Source organism: Penicillium chermesinum, assembly GCF_028974085.1.
Source record: "Penicillium chermesinum strain IBT 19713 chromosome Unknown utg000005l:1.0-4115287.0:1.0-4118363.0, whole genome shotgun sequence".
Taxonomy (NCBI): domain Eukaryota; kingdom Fungi; phylum Ascomycota; class Eurotiomycetes; order Eurotiales; family Aspergillaceae; genus Penicillium; species Penicillium chermesinum.
The window spans coordinates 921,611-939,879 of record NW_026695315.1 but is presented as its reverse complement, the minus strand read 5'-3'; the positions used below and the strand labels follow the sequence as shown (position 1 = coordinate 939,879).

General features: G+C 52.1%; 7 protein-coding genes across 7 annotated transcripts; 3 read left to right on the top strand and 4 right to left on the bottom strand.

Annotated features, from left to right (window-relative positions):
• Positions 1 to 476: 476 nt before the first annotated feature.
• Positions 477 to 2,185, top strand: N7468_006497 (uncharacterized protein; the record flags this gene model as incomplete). The annotated part of the gene is made up of 3 exons (XM_058475793.1): positions 477 to 710; positions 784 to 1,724; positions 1,801 to 2,185. 3 exons carry the CDS (start codon positions 477 to 479, stop codon positions 2,183 to 2,185), a joined length of 1,560 nt encoding a protein of 519 aa, XP_058328683.1.
• A 1,142-nt stretch (positions 2,186 to 3,327) lies between these two features.
• Positions 3,328 to 4,984, top strand: N7468_006496 (Zn(II)2Cys6 transcription factor domain-containing protein; the record flags this gene model as incomplete). The annotated part of the gene is made up of 4 exons (XM_058475792.1): positions 3,328 to 3,745; positions 3,798 to 4,060; positions 4,126 to 4,813; positions 4,875 to 4,984. The coding sequence occupies 4 exons, from the start codon at positions 3,328 to 3,330 to the stop codon at positions 4,982 to 4,984; spliced, it is 1,479 nt and encodes a 492-aa protein (XP_058328682.1).
• A 204-nt stretch (positions 4,985 to 5,188) lies between these two features.
• Positions 5,189 to 6,794, bottom strand: N7468_006495 (NAD(P)/FAD-dependent oxidoreductase; the record flags this gene model as incomplete). The annotated part of the gene is made up of 3 exons (XM_058475791.1): positions 5,189 to 5,609; positions 5,672 to 6,096; positions 6,165 to 6,794. 3 exons carry the CDS (start codon positions 6,792 to 6,794, stop codon positions 5,189 to 5,191), a joined length of 1,476 nt encoding a protein of 491 aa, XP_058328681.1.
• A 1,344-nt stretch (positions 6,795 to 8,138) lies between these two features.
• On the bottom strand, positions 8,139 to 9,490 carry N7468_006494 (uncharacterized protein; the record flags this gene model as incomplete). The annotated part of the gene is made up of 4 exons (XM_058475790.1): positions 8,139 to 8,952; positions 9,011 to 9,078; positions 9,140 to 9,283; positions 9,335 to 9,490. The coding sequence occupies 4 exons, from the start codon at positions 9,488 to 9,490 to the stop codon at positions 8,139 to 8,141; spliced, it is 1,182 nt and encodes a 393-aa protein (XP_058328680.1).
• Positions 9,491 to 10,391: 901 nt separating this feature from the next.
• On the top strand, positions 10,392 to 11,260 carry N7468_006493 (uncharacterized protein; the record flags this gene model as incomplete). The annotated part of the gene is made up of 2 exons (XM_058475789.1): positions 10,392 to 10,617; positions 10,683 to 11,260. 2 exons carry the CDS (start codon positions 10,392 to 10,394, stop codon positions 11,258 to 11,260), a joined length of 804 nt encoding a protein of 267 aa, XP_058328679.1.
• A 620-nt stretch (positions 11,261 to 11,880) lies between these two features.
• spt5 (transcription elongation factor spt5) lies at positions 11,881 to 15,123 on the bottom strand (the record flags this gene model as incomplete). The annotated part of the gene is made up of 5 exons (XM_058475788.1): positions 11,881 to 12,458; positions 12,509 to 12,975; positions 13,098 to 14,749; positions 14,814 to 14,963; positions 15,025 to 15,123. 5 exons carry the CDS (start codon positions 15,121 to 15,123, stop codon positions 11,881 to 11,883), a joined length of 2,946 nt encoding a protein of 981 aa, XP_058328678.1.
• Positions 15,124 to 16,020: 897 nt separating this feature from the next.
• On the bottom strand, positions 16,021 to 17,936 carry N7468_006491 (putative acyl-CoA dehydrogenase; the record flags this gene model as incomplete). Its single annotated transcript, XM_058475787.1, has 5 exons — positions 16,021 to 16,514; positions 16,572 to 17,313; positions 17,375 to 17,646; positions 17,703 to 17,714; positions 17,822 to 17,936. 5 exons carry the CDS (start codon positions 17,934 to 17,936, stop codon positions 16,021 to 16,023), a joined length of 1,635 nt encoding a protein of 544 aa, XP_058328677.1.
• Between the last annotated feature and the right edge of the window lie 333 nt (positions 17,937 to 18,269).

Sequence of the window (18,269 nt, the reverse complement as noted above, 5' to 3'; positions counted from 1 at the left end):
ATAATCCGCGGGAAAGACGCCCAAAGTCAAGAGAGCACATGTGCCGTGGGCCCGTACGGTATGGATGCCGTGAACCGACGTGGCTTAACGCGCGATTGCTTCATGGATCCGGAGGGAAGTCGAACCACAAAGCAAACCTACTGGCACCGCGAGTGCAAGATTCCCTCATTGGGATATCCGGGGTTGAGGGATGGACTCCCCGCAAAATCCCCCCCCACGCTTCCCCACGCCCCTGGCTTTTTCCACGAACCAGGCCAGCTCCCTCCCTGATTTTCCACCAATTGCCATCCTGGTTAGCTACCCCGGCTTTATTCCCCAGGAACTGTGGGGGTTTACCCATAAGCAAAAGGGAGAATGGGCGAACGGACCATTGGCACCTAGTATTAATCAGTACTGCTGGATTCCCATCTACCATCTTTCTACCTATGTTCGTGCATTGCGTGTGCTAAGTGATAACAAGCCTCTATCCTTCCACTATGGACACTAAGAGAGACGATATGGCGGAAGTCGCGCGCATTGAGGATGTGGGGGCGGTCGAAGTCGATCCCAAGGAGGCGGCGATGGTGAACCAGGCTAATTCGGAGCTATACATGGAAGCCATTCAAAGATATCCAGTGGATGAAGCAATTGATTCAGAGGAAGAAAAGCGGCTGAAGAGGAAGTTGGACATTCGGATTCTTCCTCTTCTTGGAATATGTTACTTCTTCTACGTGAGTGTTTCTAGGCCGTCAGGCTTTCGGGGAAGAGAAAAGGAAATAATCTAAAATGAAGCTGATTGTATAGTATGTCGACAAAACGACCCTCTCATATGCTGCCATCTTCGGCATCAAAGACTCTCTGCACTTGGTGGGTACCCAGTACTCATGGCTGTCTAGTATCTTCTACTTTGGTTGGCTGGCCTGGGCGATTCCATCCAATTTGATCATGCAAAGACTCCCACCTGCCTACTACCTCGCTTTCAATATCTTCATGTGGGGAGCCCTCCTGATGTGCGAGGCTGCATCGAAGAATTTTGCAGCCCTCGCCGCTCTCCGAGTGCTTTCGGGAGCATTTGAGGCGATTGCGGATCCGGCGTTCATGGTGATTGTCTCGACCTATTATACTCGGGAGGAACAACCATGGCGCATCTCAGCGTACTATCTGTGGAACGGTCTGGGGGTGGCCGGGGGCGGTCTCATTGGCTATGGCATTGGGAACATCCAGGGCGCCCTCGAATCATGGCGCTACGAGTTTATCATTATCGGTGCCGCCTGTGCATTCTGGGGCATCGTGATCATTTTCATGCTTCCGAACTCCCCTACTACATTCCGAGGCTTTAGCCATGAGGAGAAGCTGATCATGATCGCTCGCATGCGCCGCAACCAGACTGGCGTCGAACAGAGAAAGATTAATTGGGCACATATCAAGGAGGCTTTTGTTGATTACAAGACATGGATCTATTTCCTGCTCGGCTTCGTGGGCAATATTCCCAACGGTGGGATCTCTAACTTCTCGACTCTTGTGATTGAGGGATTGGGCTTTAATACCTTGGACACGGCCCTCCTCGGTATCCCACAGGGTATTATTGTCGTGATCTGGATTGTGCTCGGTGCCATCTGCAACCAATATCTTCCAAAGAACAGCAGAACTCTCGTTTCTGCCCTATTCATGCTTCCGACCATTGCAGGGGCACTTGGCTTCCTCCTCGCCCCTGATGATGCTTATGTCGGCCGCTTGATTTGCTTGTAAGTAAGCAGTAAATATTACCACGAGTCCCCCAAATAGATGCCGGACCTTGCTAACGTCAATCAACAATTGCAGCTACCTGACTGGGTCATACCAAGCCTCCTTCGTTGTTTGCCTGTCCATTGTCACTTCGAACACCGGAGGTCAGTCCAAGAAGATGATCGTTTCCGGAATGACCTGGTTCGGGGTGTGTGTTGGCAACATTGCCAGCCCGTTCTTTTACAAGACCGACCAGGCTCCCAAATATCCTCTTGGCATTGGCTCCCTTCTGGTTGCCAATGTCATTGAGCTCTGTATCTTCTTCGTGTTACGATATGCATACAAGTGGGAGAACCGGCGCAAGGAGAAGGAGCGAGAGGCTCTAAGAGAACAGGGCCAGGATGCAATGTTGTCGCAGAATGCGACGGCCTTCAACGATATGACTGACCGGGAGAACCCCAACTTTGAGTATGTTTACTGATTCATGAGTATTGTGATACCTGGAATCTCTGGTGGAAGACGTATCAATTCTTGTCATTTCTTATCCGTCAACGAAATGTTATTTCTCTTGCCTATGTCCTTCTGCTCATACGTTGTGTCGGCCTTTTAGAAGTCCTGGCAATCTCTCTGGTCTGACTCCAGTTGCTCAATATTCATGAGACTGTCTGTATTTTGCGGCTCCTGAGATAGACCTGACTTGTTACTCGGAGGATGGTATGCTTCTGTCACTTCTTGAGTTGTCTGTTAGTCGGTTGTCATCGCAGTTCTGCTGGACTCTAGATAGTGAAGATGGCCCTGTTTATGCTCAACTGCGACCGTGTGCTCCGAAGGTTGTTTTTGCCCACAGAAGCCTTCCTTTATCCCGGCCCTCCATTCTTTTCTATATGGCCTCGGCAGTCTCACAGCTAGATTCGGATCTCGGTCAGTGGCACATGGTAAAGCCAAGTCTGTTGAGATTGCATATTTGATTGTCATTGGACCTCGCTCACTTTACCATCGAGCGCTATTTCCGCGGTGTCTCTCAGGTAGTGCACTATGCCCCATTCGGGTCAGTGGGGACAACTATAGATGCACACCAGCTTAGGCCGTGAGCACTTGACGTTCCCCCCCCTGTTTTGATGGAGCCCTAGACCAGCTCCCAGAAGCCACGGAAAACGATTCTGTCGATCAAAGACACCTACCGATTCTGCAACAGTCGCAGAAAGTGAACCCACTTATCACCGCTACTACTGATGCTGTACCTGATGGCTTCTACCTGATGGTTTCGCCAACGATTTCCTAACTGAGAGTGTTATGATTAATGATTCTCATGAGCGACATCTGTTCCTTGCGATCTTGGGCGACACTCATAAATGCATATGTAGCATGAGAAGCTAGGCCCGATATGCAAGACCTGCTATATGGCAGGCAGAAGCGTTTTCGCAGGACACTCCACTAACATACTCTCCCGCTACAACCGTCTATCTCGCATGATCATATTGAGCCTCGAGCCCCGGCCTTCCCAAACAGGCAGCTCGACCCCGTTATCTGCGGGGCGCTCCACGAGATCCACCGTCCCCGCGTGGTTGTAGATATTGCGGGTACCTTCGTTCCGATCCAAACACCGTTTTCACCACGTGTGGCATGTCGACCCGTTCGCACCAAGGCTGTTGGACGTGTAAGCGCAAAAGGCGCCGCTGCGACAACGCACAGCCTCATTGCGACAATTGCGTCCGTCGGGGGATTGAATGCGAAGGCTACGAAGTCCGGCTGCGCTGGGGGAGCGGGATCGCCTCACGAGGCCGGTTCGCGGGCGCTGATAAGCCGTTGGAGGACAGTGTGCCGTCTCGGCCCAAAGGAAGGAAGCGGGACTTGAGAAAAGAAAAGAGGCCTGAGAAGTTGGTGTCGCATGAGTCTCATGACCTGCGTGACGAGCGACGGCCGTCCAGACCGAATGAGTCGTCTGAGGGCGTATACCAGGGAACTGGAGGGCCTGCGGTTCCCGAGGATAGTTCATCGCAGCCACGCAGATCGAAGACGGATGAGGCTCTTTTTAGCAAATGTAGGTCCTGATGCATTTGCTCTCACCATGAGGGAGGCTGACTCTGCGCAAGTCATGAACAGTGGCATAAATGTGTTACATTCAACAACGGCCGGTGACGACCTGCTGCAGCCTCGACTGCCCGAATTATGTTGCGAATCCAGTGCATTATACACCATCTGCCTTGCATTTCAACTTTCGCTAGAGACTGTTCAATCGCCACAATTCTTCGAATATTTTGACAAATCCTTGCGGGAATTTCGAGCCGAACTAGACCGGAGCACAACCCTGCCAGATGGGACTTTACTAGCTGGGCTCTTGCTATCAAGTATAGGGGTGCGTTGGATCGCCCTGCCTGGTTTCCGTCCCTGACACTTCTGTTCTGACCCTTACCCTAACAGTTAATGCATGGCCTACCGTGGACTATACACCTCGAAGGCATGCACAACATCCTGCAGAGCCACGACCTTGCCGATCAGCACTACGTTGCCCGCAGCAACTCATTTAGAGCCCACCTCTTCGAAGTCATGGGCGTCATGGACCTCCCGCATTTTTCGGTCGGGCGCCAGACCCCTACGATAGGCATTTGGAAGCGCTACTGCCAGCCCTCATTCCACAAGGACGGCCCAGAACCCATGAGCGGCCTGCCCAGAACTCTCTTAGATCTTTATGCCGGGATCGGCACGAGTACCACCGAGCAAAGCTTGTGGGATTGGCCAGGTGAAGCCGGCAGTTTTCTCCAGTGCTACCTCTGGGAAGCGCATCGGCTGGCTGGTATTCTTGCTCTCCGTCGCGGCAATAGGAAGCGCCAGCAGAACTCACCGACCGAGCCCAGTATAGCAACGTGGCGGCAGTCACGGGAGTGCCCCGCGAGCGAGACCGTGTTAGTGGCGAGGATCCTGGCAAACCTTGATGCGCTTCGTCTGGCATGTATGGAACGTCCCTCGGAGGATAAGTTCATTAGGAATGCAATTCTGTTTCCGGTCTTTCATGCCGGGCTGGAAGTCTCCGTGCTTTCGCAGAATCCGAAATGGAAGGAGACTATTCAGAACTGTCTCCTTGGGTCGCCGCAGGATGCCATTCTTCTCAGTCTGTTGAAGGGGATGTGGGACAGAAATGATTCAAGTCTGGATGTTAACGACTTGGCAAGGTCAAGAGGGGTGGAAATGGGGCTGCTATGATGCTTTTGGTGAGCAGACTGAGTTTACCTTTCAGACTTACATGAACGAGCTCCTCATCTCAGTTTACTATGCAAGATGAAATCTTTGCGCTCTGTAGATTATACGCGGAAACGAAGGCAATGTGAATTCAAGAAACTTTCCTTGCACAGATCGAATAAAATATCAGCCAAGAAATTGTATATAAGGGGGAGCAAAACTCCTGGCAAATCTCAAAACATAACCCCCTATCCACTGCCCTGATCTAGCTACTTCTTCACACACCCAAGGAACCCGCGAACAACCCCTAAAGGTTCGACTGTCGTCGCGTATCGGTGACATGTCTCGGAATCTCAGCCCTCGCCACCCGATCTTCCGACACAAGCATCTGATCCGGCAGCCAAGAGATATCAGCGCTGGACCCATCAGCAAGTTGCCCATCTTCCAAAAGCAACATTGTTGCAACTGCCTTGCCCGAAAGCCAGGCCTGGACCATCCCATCACCGCCAAATGCAGCACACACCCACTCAGATCCCGATTCAGTCGGATCTGGCAGAGGCCGCTGCGTGACAGATCCAGGTAGTCGCCCCACCCATGGAAAGCTGTCTGTACTGAACGCCATGCTACCGGTCCACATCGACTGAATCGCTCTCCCCGGCACACAACCCCACGACTCCCGACCAAACACCGCACTCAGGGCTCCCGAGAGATGGATGTCGATATACACGCTCATCTCATCGTCAGTCGGCACGCCCAGCTCTGCTATTCCCCGCCTTCGCCGCGAGAGAACCCTCCGCCGAACATCATCTGGCCGCCTGGAAGCTGGGTCAAGTAGTCATAGCCCCGGTCGTAATTGAACAGCCAGGAATGTTTCTCTGCCTGACGTGGAAACAGCTCGCCAGGTGTCTGCGCTGACATCTGGCCGCGCACGGGGAAGATTCGGCCCCGTAGACCTGGGACTAAATGGCTGACGTGCGCGTTGGTACAGTGGATGACATGCCGGGCAGAGATACTTCCATATTCGGTGTTGACCTTGAATTTGTATTCAGAGGCGTCGTCGACCGCAATGGACTCGACACTGGTGTGGTCGTTGATGCGGAAATCATCTGGATATTCAGAGAGAAGGCTGGCAAAAATCCCGGTGACGAACTTGTAGGGCCACACAGCGCCAGCCGGACCAGCAACGACGCCATCCGCGCGCGACAGTTTGAATTCCTGCCCGATACACGTTTTAGTATACACAGAACCCTCAGTCTTCTGTCGTGGGGAAGGAGTGTTCCTACCTCGGGAATCGCGTCTCCTTCATAAGCTGTCCATTCGGCTGCTTCTTCTGGCATTCCTTCCTTGAACCGCTGGAACCTCTCCAGCGCATCCTTCCAAGGCTGCTCTCCGAAGTAAGCGCTCAAAAACTGCACTTTCCGGGCCTGGGTCTCTTCAGTCAAGCCCATTTCTTCCGCCACGCTCAACATCTCCGCCAGATGCGACAGCCGAAAGCCGATGATTTTGCGCGCGGCTTCTTCGCCATGCAGATCGACCAGTTCGGCATACTCGTCGGCAGTCTCGAGGATATGGCCACCATTTCGACCGGTGGCGCCGCTGCAGATGTCTCGCGCTTCGAGGACCGCTACGGCAGGGTGGGAGGGGTTTGGAGGATTGGACTTGGCGCGGTTCTGGAGGAGAGTCCGGGCAATCGATGCACCAGTAATTCCAGACCCGATGATCACGACGTCTGCAGTTTGTGGCAGCGGCTGTGATATTTGGTCGGCGAACCTCGGATGAGGGTCCTTCAACCAGAAGGATGAGGTGGTCGAGTCATTTGGAACTCCAGGGTCGGAGTATATTCTGTCCAACGCTTGTTGACGCTCATAAACTGGGATTGAAGTGTCTCCCAGGAGGAACGTTGCGAACGGCATCACTGCAAGGTCCGGTTATTCTGCAACAGATGATGGGACTTCTTTAAGAGTAGGATGAGAGTCGCGGAAGAGGAAGTTCGTCGACAAGAGTGTACTATCTGGACCGAGGAGAGCCTTCTTATACACCTCATCGACGGCGGTTATCAAGATCCCTGCTAATCGGGTTGACCCTCTTGGACTTCCCTATTACGGCCTTGCCTAGTGATAGAATCTATTCACTTATACTCTGTTAGGGCGGCCCTCAAGTGATTAGTGGAGGCGTCGACCTTCTGTTTTAGAGCTGTCGATAGCGGATGCCAGCGGGACGCTCCTTTGCTTAGCGTATTGAATTTGGCGTATGAAGTTTTCGGAGGGCCCATTCTTTTCATTGGCGGTTTCCCTGCCGCGTGATTAACTTGACCAGAAGAAAGGCAGGCAGTTCATGCCAACTGATCTGTTCGCGGAGGATCAAATAGGATTTGCCATATACGCCTCATGATGCATGTGTGGCTGGGCCGCATGATTCAACGCCATTGAAAATGATCGGCAGATGCAACGGGTTTCCATGCTGATCACAGTGAGGCGATCTTAATGGCCGTATGGCCAGGTTCGAGTCCAGATCGGGCAGGTGGACGCACTCAAGTGGAGACCCAACACGAGCGTTATCACTGGGCCCAACAACACTGCACTAGTCAACTACCTAGTTGACTAGTGCACTGTCGTTGGGCTCAGTAAGCAATGACGTATCGTATCAAAAGATGATATGAGGATCAGATACCGCGCCCTTGTTCTCCCAGGAGATTGAAAAAAAAAGCCACACATCAACACATCACATGCGACCAGATGATGTCAAAAGGTCTTAGAGATGTCAGCTCATAGTAGAATCAGATTGGAGACGTTACTCGGGCATCACGGGCCCACTCATAAATCAGGTTGAAGCCAATAGTTAACAAGTGATAGCCCAACGTTATAATAACACGTTCACGTGCCGATGGCAAGGTTTATTCTGTTATCGGAGAAATTAAAGTATAAGAAGTGGCCTAATATCCCCGGGCGACACCTTGTTGGGATTATATATGCTCAAATCCCGTAATGTGATTGCAAATCAACTAGAGCTTCCCATACTGTACACAATCTTGCTCCTTCCCTCTAGAATGAACTCAAACTTTCCCTCGCATTCCAACAATCCGTGACGATTTGGGTCACTGAGGTAATTAGCCACTATACTGGTTTGATTCCGTTATATTCATTCCTAATGGCCAATGGAGTTATTTCGAGCCGCACAGGTGATTTTGATGGCTAGACAGCTGCACAAAGTCCACATTTGTTACTAATTGACTTGCTTCGATTTTTTTATTTGCCCCGCTATAAACGTATGGGTGTCGCTCTATGGCTTCGTTGATTCTCATCAATGGCAACTGAGGAAAGCTCGGATTGACCGTCTTCTCTCTTTAGATAAATTGATCCTCGCCCAATGGGGACCGCATCCGAAAGGACCGGCTTCTCAACATCCTCCCACGTTGCGCGCACAGGCTCTCCACTGAGGATTTGCTTCACGTTGAGCATGGTGCTATACAATACTCCCCAGCTCGCAAACCCTACCGCATCTCCCTGCTGATCATGAATGTCAGATCCTTTTTCCGCGGCGCCAGCTGCACGGAAACCTCCTGTTAAGGCAGGGAAAGGCGCAAAACAACGCAAATACCCATTCCCGCACATGCGCCCTAATGAAACATCGAACTGCGCCCCGATATCGATCTCTTCGGCCAGTCCGGAGGGATTTACGGACAAGGCCGCGAGAATGCGCTGGGCGCCGTGATAACTCACAGCATACATGCTGGTGCATACGCCGTCTTTGGCCGTACAAGTTAGGCGAGCATGGTCAGGCCGCTCGAACGGAGGCGAGTCGCGCAGATAGGGAAGGAAATGACGAGGTTCAAGGATCGTGGGGTCATTCGGGGTGAGGTAGAATGGGAGTTCGGTCTTGCATTCGATGCCGCAATGACCCAACCACAGAATGTCCCAGTCATCGCCGTATGGAGACGTCTTCGGTATACCAGTCGTACCTTGGAGGGCCCGTACTGAGAGGGCAAAGGTCTGGAGTTGTCTCTTGATGTTGACGTCCCAGTCCGCGTCATCTTCCATAATGATTGCGCTTCCAATTCTATCCTCGACAATTCTATACATTGTCAGTGCTAATTCAGCGTGATTCCGGGAATGATTGATCTATTATTGACCTTTTCATTCCGTTCACATGCGCACGGCGGGCAGCATATTCAGACGCCTTGTGGTCTTGGTTCCAATTCTTTCGTTGAGAGCTGAATTAGTGATGTGTTACCGATAGACAGATGTTACTTGAAACGAACATATGGGAAGGTTTTGGAATTGACTTCTTCCGGAAACACACCATCGATCCAGTCGACGAGGAAGTCGCACACGGAAGAACCCAAGACAATATTATCGCGCTTATCAACCCGGCTGGGCATGTTGATGGCAAAAACTTTCCCGAACTGCGAATCCGTTTAATATATCGTTATCGCAACCTACAAAATGGGACTTACGCCCAATGTCTGGTTTTCAATAGCAGCAAGACCATCCCAGGCCTGCCATTGCTGTTCAGCGGAGCGATGCGCGTGCAGTCTTGGCCAGAATACCAAGGCGAAAGCGCAAGCTCCGAGAAGCCCGAGTAACACTCGTCCCAAGCGTAGTTGAATCATTACTAATGCCTTGCTTAGTTGTAGGGGCGTTTCTCCAAGTCCCGAGCTCCACAGACCATCTCGAGGGACGAAAGAGCCAGCGGTGGTGCCGCAAAGAGCACGGCGAAGAAAGCAGAACTTGCGGACTGTGCGGGTGTTAAGAAATGAGAAACGAGCGAGGAGTAGGGAGGAAACCAGTGATAAGCAGTTGATTAGCGAGGTGGCGTCGGGAAGAAAAGCTGAGCTCAGGTCACTTGGAAGCGGCGGTCGATCTGTACCTTTTTTTATCCCGGGCGCTTATGGATTGACTGATACGTTCGTCGTAAATTACAGGATCGCATTTCCTGGAGCCAATAGCCAGAGGTGAGTGAAACTGCCAATGACCACGCACAGGGAAACGCCAATGCCCCACATACTCAGGTGGAGGTTCCCGAGGCGGCCCGCAAGCTTCCACCTGGCAGTGCGGGTGTCTGATGTCGTAGCTGTACTCTTGAAACAGAGTCCAGCACGCACTACTTGTAGATGGCTCAGGCTCTCTCACTCCAGCGCGTTTTGAAGTTATTTCAACCCTACTATACTCTAAATCCTATGTTTGGCTCTTAGCAGAATTCGGACATCTGGAGGATCAAAAATCATCAGATCAATACCTCCCTTGGTGGCATGTGTCTGGCAAGGATGATTTCGAAGGGCCTCTACCCTGATATAGTACACGCTCTGATCTGGCAGAGCCCCAGTGCGGCGGTTAACCAAACGACAAAATTCACGGACATGTCATAGTGTATGACTCCGAACTTACCTTACGAACGCTATTAATAGACATCAGCTTGGCCTTTTATCCTTGTTGCCAAGTTCATCCAAGTCCAACTCAAGATCCGCTCTCTCAAAGCCTCTCCCGCCTCATTCCCAGAGGTTCCAACTCATCATGCGGTGGGTAGGAGCTCTGGTGATGCTCTGTGGGATTGTCTTGGTAGCTGCCGACACCAAGAACTATTTTACCAGTCCCGCCTCGAACAATGGCATCAACCCTGTATATGCTATCGGAGATGATCTGCTCGTGTCATGGGTTACAGAGCTAGGCGTGTTCAACATAACCATCTGGCAAGAAAGTTTGGTTCAGCAGAGCGCAGCAAGTCAAGGAAATATCTACTGTGAGTCTCTATAATGGCAGGAGCCATCGCGCCGCATTCAAGGCGAAACACTCAAAGATTCGTAGCCAAAATCCATGCCAGTGACGATGTTTCCAATTTTACGTGGAATGTTCAACTTTACGGCTTTGATCTTTCATACTCGAACGTCTTCTTTATCTGGCTCAATCCGGACGGACCAGATGGCTTTGTGTCTACATATTTCAATATCACAAAACCAACCAAGTCTGCCACAACCACTGTCGTTCCTACACCTACCTCTCCACATGGCCTCAATCTGGCCTCGCCGCCCCCCTCATCCTTAACACCATCGCCCTCCTCATCGCCCTCCTCATCACTCTCCTCATCAACCTCCTCATCCCCCGAAATGACGACTACGAGCAAGATTGCGCTTGGTGTTGGCCTCGGTCTCGGACTGCCGATTCTATGTGCAGTCTCTGTTCTGGTGTGGCTGAAGCATCGACAGTCTAACGACTATAGCAATAAAGCTATAGCCCAAATGGCAGCTCCGCCCTGGCCCACACAGCCCGCTTTCCCAATAATGCGGCAGCGGCACTTTGCCTCGAGTGATTCTCAGCCGGTTGAATTACGTGACTGGCGAAAATCAAATGCTCATTACGAGTTGCCGAATTCGCCATATAAATAAGAGCAATTGGTTCTTGCAATTATGAGAATGGCAAATATACGAACGGGTAAAACGTGACTTTCCAACCTTGGGAGGAGACTGAGAAGACAGGAGAGTGACCGAAGATATGCTTTTTGGTGGTCAGTTTTGGGCAGATGCTAGCGATGCCGCGGATAGCGACATCCTGCCTGGAAAGCCACAACGGGCCTTACTGTCCTAGAGTACCTGCTGATAAATTGGACCTAGCTTAGAGCTTGACACACCCAGGAATGAATAATAATGCTAATAATAAATTCTACCTCCGACTAAGGATATCCGAGAGACAGGCTTTTCAGTGTGCTTCAAGTTATTACAAAAAGAAGAAAAGAAAAGAAACATAAAAGATAAAGATAAAAGATAAGAAACGCTAGCAATTCATTCCAGCGTCGATTCAAATCATGCGAGGGAGGAGGACAATCATTTCCAGTGCTTCGTGGTTCAGATTGTTAGAAAAAGATGAAAGATGAAAAACGCTGGTAAATAATTCCACTTTCGAGTAAAGATATGAGGGACAACGCAAGCTTTCGACGGTTCAAGTCGTTGGTAGAAAAGAAAAAGGAAGCAAAAATACAAAGGTGAAAATGATAGAAAGCGCCGGCAAATTAAGGGCTTGGTGTACCCTCGTCGTATCGTGGACCACCATCGTCGTCCCCGTACCCAGCACCAGGAGTAGGAGCAGCACCACCCAATGCAGGAGTTGGCGCATCATACGCTGCGGGAGTCGGTGCATCATAGCCACCACGCTTGGGAAGGCCACCAGGAGTAGGGGCATTAAAAGCTCCGCCTGGAGTGGGTGCATTGTCAGCCCAGGCACCAGGAGTCGGGGCAACGCCGGGGGTGGGAGCTCCGTATGCGCCGGGGGTTGGGGCAGAATAGTCTCCACCAGGAGTAGGAGCATCGTCATAATCGCGGTGATCACGGCCGTGAGAAAGGCCTCCCCATGCCGGGGTTCGGTTTCCAGCACCCGCACCACCCCAGGCGGGGGTGCGCGAGCCTGAAGCAAAAGCATCGAAGCCAGAACCAGAGTCATAAGGGGTGCGGGAACCGGAGTTCCAAGCTGGGGTACGATTACCAACGCCACCATACGCAGTACGGCTTCCATCGTAGGGATTCGAGGTACGGGAGCCGTCGTTCTTCCAGGCAGGAGTTCGAGATCCACTCATCCCAGACCAAGCAGGAGCTTTGAACAGTGTCAGTATACAAACAGGGTAGTGCTATCGAAAGACTTACTGCGAGCAGATGCACTGCCTCCCCAAGCTGGAGTTCGTGAAGAATCACCAGCCCCGATGGGTGTACGGCCGCCATTCCATCCACCACCGCTACCGCCTGCTCCTCCGGCAGGAGCGCCAGAAGATCCGTATGGGACACGCGGGCCTCTTCCACGGCCCAGAGGCAAAGGCTGTTTGGAAATCGGGTGCTTCGGAGCAAGCTGATCGCGTGGAATGAGAACATGCTTGCTGCTCATCGTGTACAGCTCAACTCGGGCGATCTTATCATCGGCATCCCGCACTATACCTATGAGACCCTTGAAACGACCCTTACGAACGGAGACAGTCTTACCAATCAGAACGTCCGTATTACCTTTGGGGAGGGGGGAAGGACTCCGGGTCCGCCGGGGCCGACGGGTGGCTTCATTGCCATCGCAGGGTTCATTTTGGTTAGATCGGGGCCAGAGGGACGACCGCCGCGAGCGGACACTGAAACCACGTTAGTCGATCGCACAACCGAAATCCCAGCATTCTCTGCCTGCGCCTTGTTGTGTAGAAATAAGAAAGAACGATGAATGTGAAGAATTGAACCAGTCCTCTGCTCTCCATACACTTCGCGAACGGTATCACGAAGTCTGATTTGAGCGCCGTTTCGATCAGTTGCGACAATCTCGGAGTTAAGTCGCTCACGGACCGCGGTGACTTGGGTCGGGAGAACGTCGCGGACAGAGCCGTTCTGGTCCATGACACGAAGTGATTCACGGTCCACCTTGATTATGCAGCCCACTGTGGCAGGATCGAGCTGGACAAGTTCATGCACATCGAATTTGCCGACTGGGCCATCAGTCAGATCTGCAGAAAGACGCAAATCCTTGCCGAATACTGTGATCTCTCTCATACTCATGTCGCTGAGCAAGGTGACTTTGTCGCCCTCGACGCTAACGACCATGCCCGATTCATTCTGGTTATGGCTGCCGCCAATCACTTTCACGTGGTCGCCTTCGCGGAAACGCTTGCGAAGGGTTCGAACAGGGGCGTCGATGACTTGGCCAGCCAAATCTCCATCTGTGACCTTCAAGGACACAATATCGCCTCGGGTTGATTCGGTGCGACCAATCAAGCCTTGCTGTTCGCCACGATAAACCTCAACGGGATCACCGGGCTGGAAAGCACCCTCAGCGGTGGTATTCTTCATAGTCTCGGCGAGGGTAGCCAGATCGAGGTTTTGGGCACCATCCTCTCCACCACGAGCGAACATAGTGACCTCCTCCAGCCTTGGGTTGACATTTTTGGTGATCAAGTGCTGCACGCGCATATCCTTGATAAGGAATCCGTCCACGTATAAATCGTTCTGGTAGTTCCATGACTTTCCACCCAGGCCGGAAGCCGACGAGAGATATTTGGCGTGCTTTTTCTTCGCCTCAGACACGTTGAACAACCGCTGCGGTGGACGATGGTTCACTGCGAAGCCACGTTTGCGCTTGGCTTTATCAATGTCATAGACGTCGTCCATCATGCCATAGTCAAGTCGAGGAACAAGTCGTACAGTCACGTTCAAGCCATTGGTCTCGACCTCTTCGAGTTGTGCAAGATCGTTCTGGTATTTACCACGCTTAATTCGGACCCAACCACCTGGCACAAGATCTTCGGATTTCTGAACACGCAGGAGGTCGGGCATCTCCTTGACTGGAACCAAAGTCAACTTCTGGGAAGGGTAATAGAAGTTGATCCCTTGCAATCCCTCAGTGACATCGACTTGGCGGCGTGCTTCACAGTAGACCCATCCCTGCATGACGGCTCCTCGTTCAAAGGCCGAGATGATTCGCATTGGGGTACGTGAACCAGCAGGACGTTCTTCCATGCGTCGTTGGATCGCAAAGACCACTTCTCGTTCCTTTCCAGGCTTGACACGGCATCCCCAAATGCTCGGATCCTCGACGCTGGGAAGCAGGAGACGCTTGGGGATCACGAGTGCATCAGTAGCAGCCGCACGATTTCTTCCGTAGCGCTCCTTCAGCATTTGCGCCTGCTTCTCAGCATCCATGGTCGCATCGAGCTCACGTCGGCGATCCAGCTCTCGGTGGCGACGGTCGTCTGTTTCGGCTCCAGGGGGAATATCGAGGTCATCAGGGTGCATTTCGGCTCCGAACTCGCCAAGCTCGTCCTCCTCGTCTTCGACCTCATCTTCTTCTTCGTCGACGCCGGCCTCTTCTTCGAAGAAGGACTGGATACCACCACCTTTGCGGCGCTTGGCTGGTCGACCCTAAGGTAGCACATTGTTTGTTAGTTGGATCATAATAGAGAGATGAAGCTGCTTGGGTACCAACCACAGCTTCCTCTTCCTCTTCTTCCTCTTCCTCTTCGTCATCCTCTTCTTCGTCGTCGTCGCCATTTGCATCTCCGGCAGCTTCGTCATCGTCGCCGCCTTCGTCTTCGTCAACTTCAGCGCCTTCATTGCCTCGGCTAGACTTCACGGCCTGGGCATCGTCCATCCATTAGCCTGACATCAGGATCTATCAATCCTGAATAGTGACGAACCTTTGGCTGTTCGGCATCAGAGTCATCGGCCGCGACGGGGTTAAAGTCATCATCCTCCTCCTCAGAGCCAAAATCTTGGTCGAGCAGATTCGACGACATTGTGAACTTGACGTATCAACAACGACGTGAAGATCGCGAAAATTTGAGATGGGACTTTGGGAAGAGGGTGCTAGAATGCCTATAGACGTAATATATATGTTAGAGCCAGCGCGGGGTATTCACACTGGCGATGGGCCCGCGAATCTGAGATGTACCTACGCCTTGTAGCAAGTCGCTGCTCCAAGGAACAAGACACGACACCAGGGCGCTGGTAACGATTCTCAAGGGGACACGAGAAAATTTCAACAGGTTGGGAAATTTGAAGAGGGAAAAAGAGAAAGAAGAGGGGAGACTCTCTCTTATACCCAAGAGACTGGTGAGGGATCGAGGGAAGTCTAAGTCGCGGCGAAAGTTGAGCACTGAACGAGACTCCGGGCCCACGTAGGGACCCACTACGCAGTTTACCGCCTATCATTCAGTACTTTTCGGCAGAACTGCCAAGTTATTAAGGCATCGACCCTTCCCAAGGACCTAGAGAAAAAATATCTCAATTCTGGACTGATGGTTTCACCTTTACTAGTAGATGGCTTGCGTATTCTAGTATCGGGTACTTATCTCTCTTATGCAAACCCACCCCCGTCTAGAGTACTAAACTTCGGAGAAAGTCCAAGTAAAACACTAGTACAAGGATGCGGATTGAAGATGCAAGTGTTTGGACAGTTTCATGTGTATTTGGTCTTTATATCATTCTAGAGTTCAACCAAAATAGCCAATATGCGAGGCGATGGTATATCGTACAAAACAGAATCAAAATCATGAGGAAAATGCGCCACAAGGCCAGGATATCTAGTCACAGGGGTCCAATCCCCTGAACAGGAGAGCTGAAAAGTAATTCGCTCGAAAATGCGAGCTTGAAGCGAAGGGATTTCAAATATAAATAAGACGTCAACCCTCAACTCAGAGCTTCATGCCAAACATTTCATGCACACGCAGACTCTGGCGCATGCTCAGGTCAAGCATGATCTCCTCGCTTCCGCCGGGAATAGCGTAGGCACGCACATCACGGTACAGACGCTCGATCTTGCCACCCTGACCGCCGCGGCTGTAACTCAGACCGCCAAAGATCTGACTGGCCTCGCGAGCACAGAACTCGAAGGTCTGGGTGGACTGGGCCTTGAGACCAGCAATGGCGCCGCCCAGTTTGAGCATGGCCTCAGTCTCCTCCATGGACTGGCATTGGAAGATGATGTTCTCCAGCCAGTTGTAGGTAGCCTCGATCTGGCGGGCCATGTGGGCCAGTTTCATGCGAATTACGGGATGCTCGATCAGAGGTTTGCCGAAAGTCTTACGCTTGTGGGCGTACTTGACAGACTCCTCGTAGCAGACACGGGCAAAGCGGACACACTGGATAACAATTCCGATACGCTCGTGGTTGAAGTTGGTCATGATGACTGTGCGATTCGTTAGATCCATAAACGTTTCAAGTTTTGACGGATGTTCAAACTTACCCTTGAAGCCCTGGTTCTCCTTGCCAATCAAGTTCTCGACGGGGACCTTGACATCCTCGAAGGTGACATAGGTAGTACCACTGCTCCAGACACCCTGGCAGTCCATGCGGCGGGTGCTAACGCCACCAGCCTCGCGCTCGATAAGCAGCACACTGAGACCGTTCATACCAGGCTTGCCGGTACGGACAGCAGTGGTGAAGTAGTCAGACCAGACGCCGTTGGTGATCCACTTCTTCTCGCCATTGACGATGTAGTGCTTGCCGTCCTCGCTCAGCTTAGCCTCGCAACCCAAGTTGGCAACGTCACTACCCGCGTCTGGCTCAGTGATAGCAAGACAGATGCGCTTGTCACCAGCCAGAATGCCGGGAAGGATACGGTCAACCAGAGCCTTCTTTCCGAATTTCACGAGAGGAGGGCACCCAATGCCGAAACCACCAATCAGGTTCCACACAAGGCCACCGCTGGCCGCGCGAGACAGTTCGTCAGTGAGCAACATCTCGTGGAACAGGTCCCAGCGCTCGGCGGGCACAGATTGGACTCGGTATGGTGTGTGCTTCGCTGGGAATGCAGTGCCGAGCAGACCAGCGAGGTATCCGCGCTCGCCCATCTGCTTATAGATCTTCGCGGGAACTTCCTTGCCCTCGTCCCATTCGGTCACGTATGGTTCGATCTCTGTCTCGACCCAGTTCCGAACCTCCTCGCGAAGAGCAGCATGGGTTTCATTGTGGTAAACGGAGGAGTGCTACGTACATCCCAGAGTATTAGTATCCGACATAATATTCTCTGGTCGCTCAGAAACTTACACCTTGGTACCAAGAGGGATCAGCAAAAGGAATCAGGTCTCCGAAGGGATCTTGAGGAGCCTCAGCGGTCTTAGGCTTGTAAGACGTCGGTGCGGCCTGAGCCTTAGGTTCGGCCTTAGGGGCAGGGGCAGGAGCGGGAGCGGGAGTGGGAGCAGCCTTCTTAGTGTTCAAAGAGCCGATCTGCAACTGGCCCTTGTACTTCTTCAGAATACCCGCGTTGTGATACTTCCAGAACTGCTTGGAAGCATCCTTTCCACCAACTCGCTGAAGGACTAAAACACTGTCAATATCAGGTGTAGTGGGTTCGCGTTCCGAGGCTCCGACATACTCTTCTTGCCACCTGCGAGCACATGTTAGTTATGTGATTCCACTTTGCGCGTGATGTGACCGGCCACCGCACCACATACGCGGTACAGAGAGATCAGCAGTAGGTCTTGGTATGCTTACCTGGGTGCTCGTCTTGGAACTTGGAGACGTCGTAGACATCCTCGTCAATGATGATATAGATGCTGTCACCTTTGCTATGCGACGCTACGTCCTCTTTGGAAAAGGTCTTGGACATGGTGGCTGACGACAAAAAAACGATGACAGAGAAAGTCTGGGGTATGGGGTACGGAATACAGGGAAGGGAAATCCAAAGAGTGTTTTCGCGGGGAGGAAGAGAAGAAGAGATAGATTCTGGGGAAGATGGAGCACATGGGATATAAGATGGAGCGCATGTGATATTAGGCCTGTGGGGCAGCGCCAGATGCAGCTAATGCTCCGTGCCTAGTATTCCACACCATTCGGGGCCTCGGAGAGCGTGCTACGATGGAGTCTTTCAGCTGCTCATCCCTCGGTCGCTGGTGGACACGGTCAGCGCAGTTTCCGCCCACGCTGATTGGCCGCAGCTGCG